The sequence below is a fragment of the Somniosus microcephalus genome, chromosome 3, assembly GCF_052327205.1.
Source record: "Somniosus microcephalus isolate GS21.2 chromosome 3, FLI_Smic_1.0, whole genome shotgun sequence".
Classification (NCBI taxonomy): Eukaryota; Metazoa; Chordata; class Chondrichthyes; order Squaliformes; family Somniosidae; genus Somniosus; species Somniosus microcephalus.
This window is the reverse complement of record NC_140989.1, coordinates 78,640,221-78,654,631: the sequence shown is the minus strand read 5'-3', so window position 1 is coordinate 78,654,631 and position 14,411 is coordinate 78,640,221. Positions and strand designations below refer to the sequence as shown.

The window sequence follows — 14,411 nt, the reverse complement described above, 5'->3', positions numbered from 1 at the left end:
GCGCAAATTGGCTGCCACGTTTCCTACTTCACAACAGTGACTACACTTCAAAAGTACTTCATTGGCTGTAAAGCGCTTTGGGACGTCCTGAGATCGTGAAAGGTGCTCTATCAATTCAAGCCTTTCTATATCCTTTTTAGTTCAGCATCCAGTTTTTGATCAGAGCTCTGTGAAACACTTTGGGACACTTTCGAAGTTAAAGGTGCTATACAAATGCAAGTTGCTGGAGTTAATATGCCATCTCTCAGATCTTTACCGTTCCAATTTATAAGAAATTCTATATTGTATCTTTAATTTGTAGTTATGCTTATCATTGTAACAATGTTAACGGCTTCCTGCAAGAAATTTCTGTTGTCTTCGTGACTCAGTTGGGAACTCTTGTGCAGAACCTTATCAAATGTCTTCTGGAAGTTTGATATAGACAACATCCATAAGCACTCCACTATCCACCGTGCTAGTTACCTCCTCAAAAGATTCAACTAGATTAGTCAGACATGAGGAATTTTAGCTATGAGGAAAGTTTGGATAGGCTGGGGTTGTTTTCTTTGGAACAGAGGAGGCTGAGAGGAGACTTGATTGAGGTGTATAAAATTATGAGGGGCCTAGATAGAGTGGATAGGAAAGATCTATTTCCCCTAGCAGAGAGGTCAATAACCAGGGGGCATAGATTTAAAGTAATTGGTAGAAGGATTATAGGGGAGTTAAAGATAAAAAATTTTCACCCAGAGGATGGTGGAGGTCTGGGACTCACTGTCTGAAAGGGTGGTAGAGGCAGAGACCCTCATCACATTTAAAAAGTACTGGACTAATCAGTCACCTGCGAGCTCATTTTTAATGTGGAAGCAAGTCATCCTCGGTTCCGAGGGACTGCCTAAGAAGAAGAAGAAGAAGAGAAGGAACTTGGATATGCACTTAAAGTGCTGCAACCTACAAGGCTACGGACCAAGAGGTGGAAAGTGAGATTCGGCTGGATGGCTTTCTTGACCAGCACAGACACGATGGGCCAAATGGCCTCCTCTGTGCCAAAAATTTCTATGATTCTATGACTAACCCTTCACAAATTCACGTTGACTCTCTTTGATCAACTGGCGCTATTGTTTAATATACACACAGATCACGTAATTTGGGATACCAGTAATTTTTGAAATATCAGTTAATCAAATCAAATATCTTTTAAAAGGACAATTAAAAAAATTATAATGGAGGAAATGAGCATGACTGAACTAATTACATTAGATGAAAACTTTCTCTTCCTGTTGTTTGCAACATGATGCCAGAGCTATGTGGACCCGCAGACTGCAGGCCAGGTGCTTTTCACCTGCAAGTTGTCGACCTATCTCATCTGATTATCCTTGGCAAGGCATTAGTTGGGAATGCAAGACCTGGATGAGGTGTGAACTTATCTTCAATCAAGCAAGTGCCATGGGATCATGGTAGTGCAGTGTGTCTTTGATATGGGTTTTGATTAAGAACTCCCTAGCTAGGCTGAAGCTGAATTTGACTGCTTCTGGCCATTGCTTCTAGCTCACTGGGTCAAGCCGTTTGTCTACGTCACTGCGGTGAGATGGAATTCCGTGGCGGCCCAGGTATGTTCCATGTAAAATGATTATAAAATGCTAAGAATCTCAATGTTTTGTTACTTTAGCCTGATTTTTCCTTTTTTTTAAAAAACACTTGTTTTGGGGGTAATGCAGAGTGTTTTGGGGTAATGCAGAGTGTTTTGGGGTAATGCAGAGTGTTTTGGGGTAATGCAGAGGCTGTCTGGTAAGTAAAATGGGGCAGAGAGGTCTTTAGCCAAAACTCTGCCCCCTAAAAGTGCCCATTGGCTGTGGCCTTGATCCCCTGCTGGGAGCACCCTCTTGCTCTCCTTGCTACCTGACAGATGTTTTTCTTTATGCCTTCTTTTAGCCTTTCAATGCTTCTCTATATTCTACATATTCTGCATGATTTTCTTTTGTACTATTAGCCCTAGACCTGTCCTACGTCTCTTTTTTTTAGTCTTGTTTGAATTTTTAATGTCTCTACCTTTCAAGAAACTCCAGCTGTACCTCCTTCAGTTCTTGTGGGAATATGTCTAGTACGTATCCTAACCATCTCCAGTGTGAAAGACTCCCATTATGTATCCACTCTTTTACCAGCCAGTTTTTCTTTCCTACTTATCTTGTTGGAGCATAAGTTCCCTGAAGATAAGGATTTTTTCCCCCTGAAACACTAAGTGGGAGCAAGGTTATGCAAGGTACTGTTGTGTAAGACTGTCTGAACCTTGAACGTTTATCAAGCCTTCTACCAAACTGGGATTTATTTGTACTGCACAAGCAGAGTGGAAAGAGACCGAGTCAGCATTATCCACATGTACAGCAAAATTAATCCAAGAGATTTGGTAGTATTTTAGATTATGGAGCTATTCATTCCAATCCTATTGAGAATTAATTTGGAGTTTTTTTTTGGAGGGGAAAACAACATTTTGAGACATGGACATGATTTAGCTTCTGGGAATCACTAGAAATCACAAATTTACCAAGAAATAACCTGTGAATGAATTCAATAAGAACTAATAGTGATATGGTTGTCCAGTCAGCCCAAGCCTACTACAGACACAGAAGTCATAATTTCAGGATCAGTAACAATCCAGTAAAGAATCATCTACCCTCTTTACTATCCTTTGTTTTTAATTGCACAGCATTCTAAGCTTTCATATTGTTTAAATGTGACGGTGTAATGCTCATTATGGTGAGCACTACCAAGCAAATAAAACATAAGGTTAAACCATGTTGAGTGACTGTAGGAACATGATTTGTTTTCACTTCAGCTGCTGCCACGCAATACCTTCAGGGAAATGAGTTTCAATCCTTTGTTGTACAAAACCGAATGAGAACAAAAGCAGTCCTGAAGCACTGTCAGAGTCTAATCAAGAGACGAGCAACATTACTGTTTCTAGTGTTTACAGTGTAACATGACAAGGTTTTATGTATTTATATAGTGAAAGTGTCACATCATCAGATTCTGTATAAATCATTATGTAGGTAGAATATATTCCAAACATAAAGCTTTCCTCCTCTTCCCCCAATTCTTTCCTTTACCCATTTTTATCCGAAAGGTGGCAACTCGTGTTGGGCTATGGTTCCACAGTTGCTGGCAGTCCTAGCAAACTATTGAACTGTGGCGATATTGCAGCCTCACCAGATCTGTCCTTACCGGATGTACACACATGCTCATTTTCTAGCAAAGGTAAGTGAATAGTAATCAGGAACAGGCACTCTTGTGAAATGATTTTTTTTCTCTTCCTCTCTGGCCTCTGTCCACCACCCAGACTCAGGACATCGACTGTCAGACACAGGCCCACTATCTTTGACCAACAAGCAGATTCAATTGCCCTAATTTCTCTCACCAGCCTTGGCTCTCAACCTCAAGACACTTCTGAACACTCTACCATTCAGTCTAGTCTGAACTCCCAACCACCACTTCCCAAGCTGCTATTTAAAGATTCCCTTAGACATTTTTGGTTTCTTCTGCATTTTGTATGTATAATCTAAGATTACTGTTGCTGTGAACACTCATCTGCACATACTCGCTGCTGCCCCGGACCTAAACTGTTGGCCACCTCCAGCCCACTGTGCTCCCCTTCATCTCCTGTTTCCCCAGCCTCTGCCAGAAGTACTCACATTTCCACTCCCCTCGTTTTCTGCAATATACCCCTCCATGTTCCCCACCCCACTTAGCGTACTCCCCTGACATCTCTGATCATGCCACCACTCCAGGCTTGAGTTCCTCTTAGACAAGGTCTCAGGTTCCCCCTGCTCTACCCTATGTATCTGCTGCTATTCACTGTGGCGCCTGTTGCTATATCTCCCAGAGCAGCAACTCCAATTGTCTCATCTCCCGTTTCTGGCTTGCATCTTGCTCAATTGTCAGGGGTTAATATGTCTAACTTCTTCATCATCCCTCTTTTTCACATTCAGTATGAATGCATGAGACTAACATGGGGAACCAGCCACCATGTCTTCAGAAGCAGACAATTAGTGTCTGATATCTTTTCAGTCACCATGGATGGACACTTGTAGCTAGGGGCTAGTTTTGTCATGGTACCTTGCACTGCCATCAGTCTAGGATGGGTTCTTAATTTCACCAAATCACCAGTACTGAAGCAAATTGCCTGGCTTTTCATGTTGTAATACTTATCTTTTGAGTGGCATATGCAATAGTCAAGGGATCTTTTACTACCTGATAATACTACCTTCAGGCAGACCTTGCAGCCAAGAACTAGCCAACTTTCTGTTGGATGATCTAGGATTCAAAATCAAGTCAAAATTAATGACCAAATCCCCTTCAAAGAGGATGAATGCTGGTGTATCACCTGTACTGGCATGAACTGCAGCTCTGATGGCAGTGGCTAATGGGCTCAAAGAGAAGTCACCTGTTTTCCCAATTGTTCAGCTCAAAATAAACACTTATGGAAGACTTGCAACATTCACACTTGGTTTGGTTCAACTAAAGATAAGGCAATGTCATATGGTGTTCAATTCCAAATGTCTCTGTTGTGTTGAACACTGCATTTGTGAATAGTGTAACAGTCGGATATCATGTAAGTTTGAGCACCTTAACTATTGCACACTTAATGGGGAATATCTCAACCCATTTAGAGAAAAGGGCCAATTTTAATTTAATGATTTCCTGATGCGTGCTCCTGGCTCCGTAAGACTCCACACCTTATAAACTCAGCCCTAAGAAGCCAACACATATCAACAATTAACAATTACTCCTTTTGGATTGGGGAAAGAATCTCTCACCCCAGGTACTCCCATAGAACTGTGGGCTCTCTGGATATTAAACCTGTTGGAGTCTAATGTGATGGTTTTGAAATCTGGCATAAATGATGAGATTTTATATAGCATCTTTTTTCCAATCGTGCCAGTAAGCCCATTAGTGCAGCCTTAGTATCATTTTCATGGAACTGATTCATAACTTTGCGCGGCTGCCTCGATCATATATGGCCTATTCTGCTCAGTGTGATGGGCCACAATGTCCTCCTCCTTGACCACAATGACTGTTTTCCTTTTTACTGGCTGACTAGCCAACGATACTCATCTGACTAGTCCGATCACCGGATCCTCATTGTGCAGCAGTTCCTTATTCTGGATTAGAGCTATTAGGTCTTGGGTAGTATGGATTGCTGCCTGCATTTCTCATTTGGGTTGATGTTCTAGGGGCTAATTTTGCTGCCACTCTAGCCCCCACACGCACTCCTATCCCATAGTACACCTGAATTCTACTGTGCCTGTTGCCTTTCTTCCTTGACTCAAACCAGGTTGTGGTATCTTGAGCGGGCCATAGATGGAGACAGACACAGGTTAACTTCATAACATGGTTTAATCAACTCTTGCACATAAAAGCTTCTGCCATGAGGCAGCATAAACAAAGAGTACAACAGTACAGATCAGACTTAACTCAGGAGAGCAATTGCCACAGCACCACCTGGTGGATCAGGTTACTCATAACCTCCCAGGTTACTACACTCTTCCCCCCCTTAAGATTGCCGTATGCAATTCTTAAACAATAACCCTTACTAGGTACTACGTTTTAATTAACCAGTATGCTCTAACCATGGTTAACCCCTGACTAATTTAACAGGTTTGTATAAGTCTTTCTGGTTGCTTGCGAATCCTTTGTGAACGTCTTAATTCCACTTGTGGTGGATTCTCAGATTCATTCGCACTTGAGATTGGAGTAGTCTCTGATGTTGGTTTTACTCTGTCCCGCTGTGGCCTGGCAGTACCAGTGTCCACTGGCACCTTATAAGCCGTGCTGGGTCCTGGAACAGCCTCCTCTACTGTCCTTTGTTCCATCTGAGGCAGTTCCCCCTGCTGCCGGCTGAAAAGCTGATCCACATGCCGACGAACCCCTCGACCATCCCCTAGTAACACGGAGTATGACACAGGTCCTGTAATGTCCTGGGTTAGTCCTGGTATCCATTTAGGTCCATAACTGAAGTTCCGGGTGTACACAGAGTCCCCTATGGTGAAATGGCGAGCTTTAGTATGTTTGTCATGGTACGCTTTTTGGTTTGTTTGTTTTGTCTCAACCTTGCTTTTGAGATCTGGGTGTATCAGGTCTAACGTGCACCGCAACTTTCTCCCCATCATCAACTCAGCCGGAGAAAGCCCCGTGGTAGCTTGGGGTGTTATACGATAACTAAACAAGGCTCTATTGAGCTTGGTCTCCAGGGTGTCACCTGAGCTCTTCCTCATGAGCTCCTTAAAAGTCTGCACGGCTCGCTCGGCTAACCCATTTGAGGCTGGGTGATATGGAGCCGAGGTGACGTGTGATTCCATTCCTTACCATGAATTCTTTGCTCCCTTCACTAACAAAACACTGTGCATTGTTGGATACAATCATTTCTGGAATACCATGCGTGCTGAAGCTGTTCCTGAGACAATTCAGTGTGGCATCAGTCGTTGCAGAGCTCACTGGATAAACGTCGATCCATTTTGAGTGAGCGTCAACCAGCACCAAAAACATTTTGCCCCTAAAAGGTCCTGCATAGTCTATGTGAATTCTCCTCCAGGGTTTGCTGGGCCACTCCCAGGGATGGAGTGGTGCCCCGGCAGGCGTTTTCCTCTGTTCCTGACATATAGTGCATGACTTTACCTTTGACTCAATTTCAGCATCCAAGTTAGGCCACCACAGGTAGCTCCTAGCCAGTCCTTTCATTCTAGTCATTCCTGGGTGCGATTGATGCAACTGTTCCATCAAAGTAGAGCGTCCCCACTCTGGGACTATGATGCGTGCTCCCCATAGCACACATCCATCTTGGACACTGAGCTCGTGCTGTCTCTGTCTGTACGGCGCGAACTCCGGTCCCTCACGGTGATCTGGCCAGCCTTTCAACACATACTCACGGACCCTTGACAGAACGGGGTCCTTGGCTGTCCAGCCCTGGATTTGCGCTGAAGTCATCAGGGGACTGATCTCCTGATCCAGCATCAGGACGTGCTCCTCGGGAAGTACTGCGAGGAGATTTTGAGAGGGGCAGGCGGCTGAGAGCATCCGCGTTCCCGTTTTCCTTGCCGGCTCTGTACGTGATCACATATTCATAGGCTCTTATTATTACTGCCCATCTCATTATTCTCTGTGATGCCATTTGAGGCACCGCTTTCATCTCAGTAAGCTAATAAGAGGCTTGTGGTCAGTACTGATTACAAACTTCCTCCCATATATGTACTTATGGAATTTCTTTACTCCAAATATAATGGCCAACCCCTCTTTATCAAGCTGTGAATAGTTCTTTTCCGCAGCTGTGAGCGTGCGTGAAACAAACCCGATGGGCCTTTCTGCTCCATCTGGCATGCGGTGGGCCAACACTGCCCCCACTCCATAGGGTGATGCGTCGCAGGACATTATCAGCTCCTTCTTCTCATCGTAATGCACCAACACCCTGCTGGACTGAAGTAGCTCCTTTGACTGCTGAAACGCTTTCGCTTGCTCTGGCCCCCAACGCCATGGCTCCTCCTTTCTCAGCAGTTTGTGCAGGGGTGCCAGCAGCATCGATAAGTTTGGAAGAAACCAGTTATAATAATTCAGGAGCCCTAGATAGGCTTTCAGTTCAGTCACTGAGGTGGGTGCAGGTGCATCCTGCACTGCCCGCACTTTCCCTGGTAATGGATGGAGGCCTGTGGCATCCACCCGATGTCCCAGGAATGTAACTTCCTTCTCCATGAAACTACACTTACTCCATTTCAGGCGTAGCCCCGCCTCTTCCCGCCGCTGTAGCACTTTGTCCAGTGTTTTTAAGTGATCCTGATCGTCACTTCCTGTTAGCAGAATATCATCTAAGTACACGGCCACCTTTGGAATGCCCTGCAGAATGCCCTCCATAGTCCGTTGGAATATTGCTGGGCTAGAACTGACACCAAATGGTAACCTGGCATACGTGAACAGCCCCTTGTGCGTGTTCACTGTGACAAACTTTTTTGATTCTTCATCTAGCAATATCTGCTGATACACATGACTCATGTCCAGTTTGCTGAATCTTTCTCCCCCAGCGAGCGATGTTAACATGTCCTCCATTCTCGGAATGGGGTACTGTTCCAGTGATGATACTCTGTTCACTGTTAACTTATAGTCACCACACACCCTTACGTTACCGTCGGGCTTCAATACCGGGACTGTTGGTGCCGCCCAGTCTGAAAATTTCACTGGTTCTATTACTTTGTCCTTTAGCAGGCGATCTAGTTCCGCCTCAACCTTGGTTTTCATTGCAAAAGGTACCGACCTTGGTTTAAAGAAACGAGGCGTGGCATCACTGGCTACATGAATCTTGGCTGTGGCTCCCCTTAAGGTGCCCAGTTTGTCCTTGAACACTAACTCATGCTTCATCAGCACTTCTTGCAGTGCCCCTGTACTGTCCTCCATTTTATTCATTGTCTGCCAGTACACACTCAACTCACTGATCCACCCTCGCCCTAACAGGTTTGGCCCTGACCCTGCTACCACTACCACCGTAAGCTCTTTGGTGACTCCTTTGTGTTCCACTTGTACTTCGGCCACCCCCAAAATGTCCACCTTCTGTCCTGTGTAGGTTTTGAGACTAATGGGGCATGTACCTAGCTCTGGTACTTTTGCTTCCCCCCATAGCTTGGTGTACTCAGTCTGAGACATTATGGTTACACTACATCCGGTGTCAATCTCAAACTTTACTTGACCTCCGTTCACTATCAAATACTGAGTGAGAGGGGGTACGTTGGGCCTTGAAGTGTCTATACTGTATATAGTGAAAACCTCTCACTAGACTCTTCCTCTTGTATGTAATTTGCCCACCTTGTGTACTTCTCCCTCCCCCCCCCCTTTAGCATGCTTTGCCCCTTTAGCACTGCTTCTCTCACTCACTGCCCTTTTACAGACTTTCTTTAAGTGCCCTATTTTTCCACAATTGTGGCACTTTGCCTTTGCAAACCTGCAGTCCTTCGCATAATGGCTCGTCCCGCCACATCGGTAGCAATCCCCAACCCCGACTGGTGGACTTTTCGCGCCAGCTTCCATCTTGAAAACAGCTCCTCCCACTGGTTTACTCCATTTCTCCTTGCTCATACTGTTTAAGTCCTTAATGTCCTTGTTAGCCATCTCCATGGCTTGTGCTTTTTTAAGTGCCGTCTCAAACATTAATCCTTCTTCTGACAGCAACCTTTGCTGTATACTGTCGTCGTTAACTCCGCATACTAGTCTGTCCCTTAACATGACTGTGAGCGTATTTCCAAAATTACAGTCCTGTGCGAGCTTCCGAAGCTCCTCCACATACTCAGTAACGCTTTCTTCCGGCCTTCTAATCCTTGAATTGAATTTCCAACTCTGTACTATTTCACTAGGTTTCGGATTGAAATGATTCTTTAGTAGACTCACCAACTCGTCAAAAGATTTTTCTCCTGGCCGCTCTGGGCTCAGCAGATTCCTCATCCGTGTATAGGTTTGCGCTCCCACACAACTCAGTAAAATGGCCCTTTTCTTTTCAGCACTGTCCACCTCGTTTGCCATAAAGAAATGGCTCAGTATTTCAATATACTCCTCCCAAGACTGCGACTTGCTGTCAAAAGGTGCCACGGAGCCTACCGTTCCTGCCATCCTTGGAGTCCGGTCACTTCAGCCAAAAAATCTAACTCCGTTTCGACTCCCGCGGCCTAGCCTCGTGCTTTTCTGACTAGTTTGCTAACCAACCCGAGCACCTCTTCCGAATACTCCAAAACTTTTCCGTCCTTTATTCTCGTCGCCATATGTGGTATCTTGAGCGGGCCATAGATGGAGACAGACACAGGTTAACTTCATAACATAGTTTAATCAACTCTTGCACATAAAAGCTTCTGCCATGAGGCAGCATAAACAAAGAGTACAACAGTACAGATCAGACTTAACTCAGGAGAGCAATTGCCACAGCACCACCTGGTGGATCAGGTTACTCATAACCTCCCAGGTTACTACACAGGTGATGATTCTCTGCACCCCCTCGTTGTGAGTTGAAAGCCCATGTACAGAACCTGATAACAAGGTCTTCAATGTCTTCAGAATAAACTCCAGACATGGTTATAAATAAACAATGTTTAATAATAAATGGTAACTCTTCTACAAGTCAGCAACCCAGAGCGCATAGTCCTTCCGTCACTTTTATTCTCTGGATCTGGCCTTGTATCCCTAACTTGCTCCTCTCCCGAAGTGGGAGGAGCCACAATTTCATCTTCTCACAGCCGAGCTCCTCGGGATCGTTGCACACTGTGTTCTTTAGCTCATCATTAACTTCAGATAAGGTAGAAACTCCACATGATCGTTTAACATCTGATTTTGCTGCTGAACAGAAACTTGGCTGATAGGAGACATTTTCTAAGGAATGAGTGTACTGTCCACCCTATTTCACCCAACAATCTGTGAGAGCACTGGTGAATTTATGTTGACTGTAGAGCCAGCCTTCCTACTAACCTACTCTGATTGTTACCATTTTGATAATATATTCTCCCTCTTTCCCCCCCCCCCCTCCAAACTAATTTAGCCAAGAATGGGTCTAATATTGCAATATACTCGACACATGTGGTCTGAGAGGTAGTGGAATATTTTGCGATTGAATGTGAACATATTTGGGTGAAATCTCTCTTATTTTCCATCCAGGCCATGCAGTAACCATGATGGAGAGCAGGACGTTGCTTTCAGACCTCTGCCAATGCAGATGTTCTCTCCCTGGGTCACATCCGGCCCTAGTGTTGGTAATAGCTTCACTGTTCATTGTGATGTTGGGAAACACAAAAGCTACTTGTTCTTGGGTTCCTATTTTTGCACCTTTTTGACATTACTTTTTTTTTGTATTCCATGACTCCCCTCACTGGATATGTACAAATTGGGTTACATTAATAAGAGTTGTTGCTGGCCAGAAATGTGGGTTTGGGGATTGCACATGAGAATATAAACACTTTAAGACCTATATCTCGATTGTAATATTTGTCCTTTGTGTTCATTCAGCCTCCAGTTCCATCACTGCCAAAATACAAGCCATCCACGTCCATTCCAGAATGGCTGCGCACAATACAAGGCTACATGAAGCTTCTGCAGTATCCTTTCTACTTTAAATTTTTGAACCAAAAGTTTAGCTGTGGTACTCAGCAGTGTCAGGAAATAAATTAATCTGCAGTATCCGTACAAGGCTATTCTGGGGGTTAGATTTGATGTGCATCTGATCTCGATATCTATTCCTAATTCCTCATTCCAGTCATTATTGAATAACTTGGGTTCTAACCTTATTTTGATAACTATCCTTATCCGTATTATTGCTGATGTTATTATTGACCTTTTTACATAGGGTTCTTTTAAAGACTGATAATTAATAACATTGACTCTCTCAAAGCTGCCTTTATTGACATTTGTAAACACTGAATACTGAAATTGTGGTCTTTTTGAAGTAAATATTCTAAAAGTCTATGTAACTAAGAATATCTGCTAAGAGACCATTTAATTTTCTTTATAAAAATCCCCTTGCCTTTCCCTTTTCAAAGTATACTGTCAAAATGAGAGAATTGATGAGAATATATGTATGAAACTATACTCCTTGTTCATTGCTATGGTCTTCCTTAATTGTGCAGTCTATTTCTCTCTCAGCCAATGATGGACACTTTATGAATACAATAAGCACAATGCATTAACTATAAATACAGCCCCATTTTTAGGAACACCTGTTGTTATAAAGGAGTTATTTTAAAAGAGTTATCAATTATTGTGTAGCCATAAAAATATATAATACCTTGTAGCACACAGCCCTTTAAGGTAGATGGGGGCCTAGCGCATTATACAATCTAATAGACGGTTCGATGATTGATTACAACGGTCTAAGAGATCCTTTTTTTGCCTTGTGTGTTCTTGAGTGGTTGTCCCAAATCAGCATAGGCCATGTATACCCATGTGATGTGAGCCTGAGTCATCCATTCCTATATTTAAAGCACCAGTGCTATTGAAAACCAGCAGCTGATAAAATACATTTTTGATGTGCTGTTTTCTAAAGTCTACAGGAAGGATGTGATTGAATTGCTACTTTGCCTTTAGTATTTCATGGCCAGCTGGATTTGATGTACCTTATTAAATAAACAGGTTACTTAGCTGCCACTTTGTAAATAAATTTAACTATTTGGTTACTGGAAGAAGAAAGAAAAAAATCTTGATGTGCTTGGTGTTCTTATTTACAAGCTTCTACTGATTGTTCTTTTTATTTGCTAATTTCATTTTCTGTTTCAACTTAATTTTGTTTTTCTTAAATTCCATTTAGATTTTTTTATTAACTTGTTAAATGTGCTTCCTTTCTTCCTTTCCTCCATGGTCTCCCAAAAGCAGTCCTTTGTACAACTTCCTTCAGCCTAGGGCACAGGGAGAACAGCTACGGTTTTGAAGAGGACCAGTTTTGTCAGTGCTGATAGGCGAGCTGGACTGTATTTGGTTGTTTGATCATTTCCTCCTTCCCAGTTTAACAGTTGTCAAGGAATCCTGCTGAGTATTCAGCAATCAACAAAGCTCATCGTAAGTGAGCTGGGAGATTTGAGTGTCAGAATGGTCTGAATGTTAAAGCTACATACAGAAATGAGCTATCATGCCAGGCTATATTTCAATATACGGTTTTTAGCTACATAATCGTTTTTCACGGTACTGTAAATACATTTTAAAAATGCATTAAGTGCTGATCTTTGACATTGTTTTCTTAAATCCCAATCCTGCCACTCTTGATCCAGGGCAGCTATTGTACTTTTGTTTCAAATTCACTATGTTTGTATTGCAGCAGGCACCCTTTTCATTTGAATATCCAGCTAGCTTAAAATTAACTTAATTTATAAAGACTATTCTGCAATTTGTGGAATAGTTTTTGATGAAACATAACTGTAAAAGAAGCTCAAGTAATATCTGGTGTTGTTGCTTTGAGTTCTGTCTCTAAAGTGATAAAATGCTGTTACAGCTAGTGCCATTCTACAATGTTTCCTTAGCTTAATAAATGACAGATACAATCACACTGGAACTCAGTTCTTTGAGATTAAGAAAATTAGACCGTTGAGTTGGTGAGTAACAGTTTTGCCGTGCTGGCCAGTCTAATCGCATTTCAGTGCAATGTGAGGCTTGACTAACATTCCAGAGAATACATACACCTTTTAACATTTATTTATACATGTGTAAAAATGGTATAGTTTGAGTCGGAATTGTAAAAGACTAGGGCCTAGAAATTCAGTTGCATTCGCCAGCCGTTAACGCCATAAGAGGGGTAGATTTCCAGCGCTAGGCACTTAGCGCCCGGGCGCAGGCCGGTCTGCGCCAACGCCCAACTTCAGTTGACATTTAGCGCCGGCGCAAAGTGTTTGCGCCCGCTCAGCTGCGCGCGCAGCTTATGACGTCATTTCGTCGTGCAACGCTGTTTGTGCGCCCCAAACCGGAAATTCAGTGGCGCCCGCCCAATGTGGGCGTGGCGCTGTTAAGAACTGTGAAGTGGAACGCAGCAGAGGCCCTGCGGGCCTCGGGGAGCGCTAATTAAAGGGCACTTACACTGAACTATAAAGGCCAGCCATTTTGCTGCAATGACTTTAGTGCTTTGGATTTCTGGACAGAGACCAAGGAACAGACCTTACTGATTTGGGACAACATAGGAGAGGTATTTTTGGCTTCTGGCCAGAGCTTGGAAATTTGACTCTTTGTGATTTCACTGTTTGCAAGTTTATTATGGGGGCTGCATGGGGTTCCAACCCTCAGTTCCAGCATTATGTGCGAAGGGCTCGCAGACGCTGTGTGAGAGGGGCAGCCATGCCTAGACGCAGAGGGGCCATCAGGCGTCGGCAACGTAGGCCTTACCCACTCAGGGAATACCGGCAGCAGGTGTCCTATCTCACCATGACTGCCGCGCATTGTGTTAAGAGGCTGCGCTTCAGAAGGGAGGTGGTTGCAGAGATCTGCCAGCTGCTTCACAGAGATCTGCGTCCACAGCTGATGTGCAGGACATCTCTGTCGGTGGAAGTGAAGGTCACGGTGGCTCTGAACTTTTATGCAAGCGGCTCCTTCCAAGCCGCTGCTGGGGACATAGCGAACACCTCCCAGTTCGCCGTGCATCGCTGCATCCGGCAGGTCACCGATGCCCTTTTCGCAAGGAGACACCAATTCATTTCCTTCCCCATGACCCTAGAGAGGCAGGAGCAGCGTGCAGTCGGATTTGCCAGGATCGCCGACTTCCCCATGGTGCAGGGCGCCATTGACTGCACGCATGTGGCTATGCGGGCACCTATCGACAATGCCGAGGATTACCGCAACCGGAAGGGCTACCATTCCCTCAATGTACAGCTGGTGTGTGACCACAGGCAGCGCATCCTAGCTGTCAATGCCAGCTTTCCAGGAAGCAGCCACGATGCATTTATCCCGCGCCA

General features: G+C 44.1%; 1 protein-coding gene across 2 annotated transcripts in view; it reads left to right on the top strand.

Moving 5' to 3' along the window:
* vash2 (vasohibin 2) overlaps positions 1–14,411 on the top strand; it is a 260,075-nt gene that overhangs the window by 31,066 nt on the left and 214,598 nt on the right. For both annotated transcript variants that reach the window (XM_085981233.1, XM_085981235.1), the window contains exons 2-3: positions 10,993–11,081; positions 13,008–13,064. In XM_085981233.1, the coding sequence (XP_085837359.1) occupies positions 10,993–11,081; positions 13,008–13,064 (146 nt within the window). The remainder of the gene's footprint in view (positions 1–10,992; positions 11,082–13,007; positions 13,065–14,411) is intronic.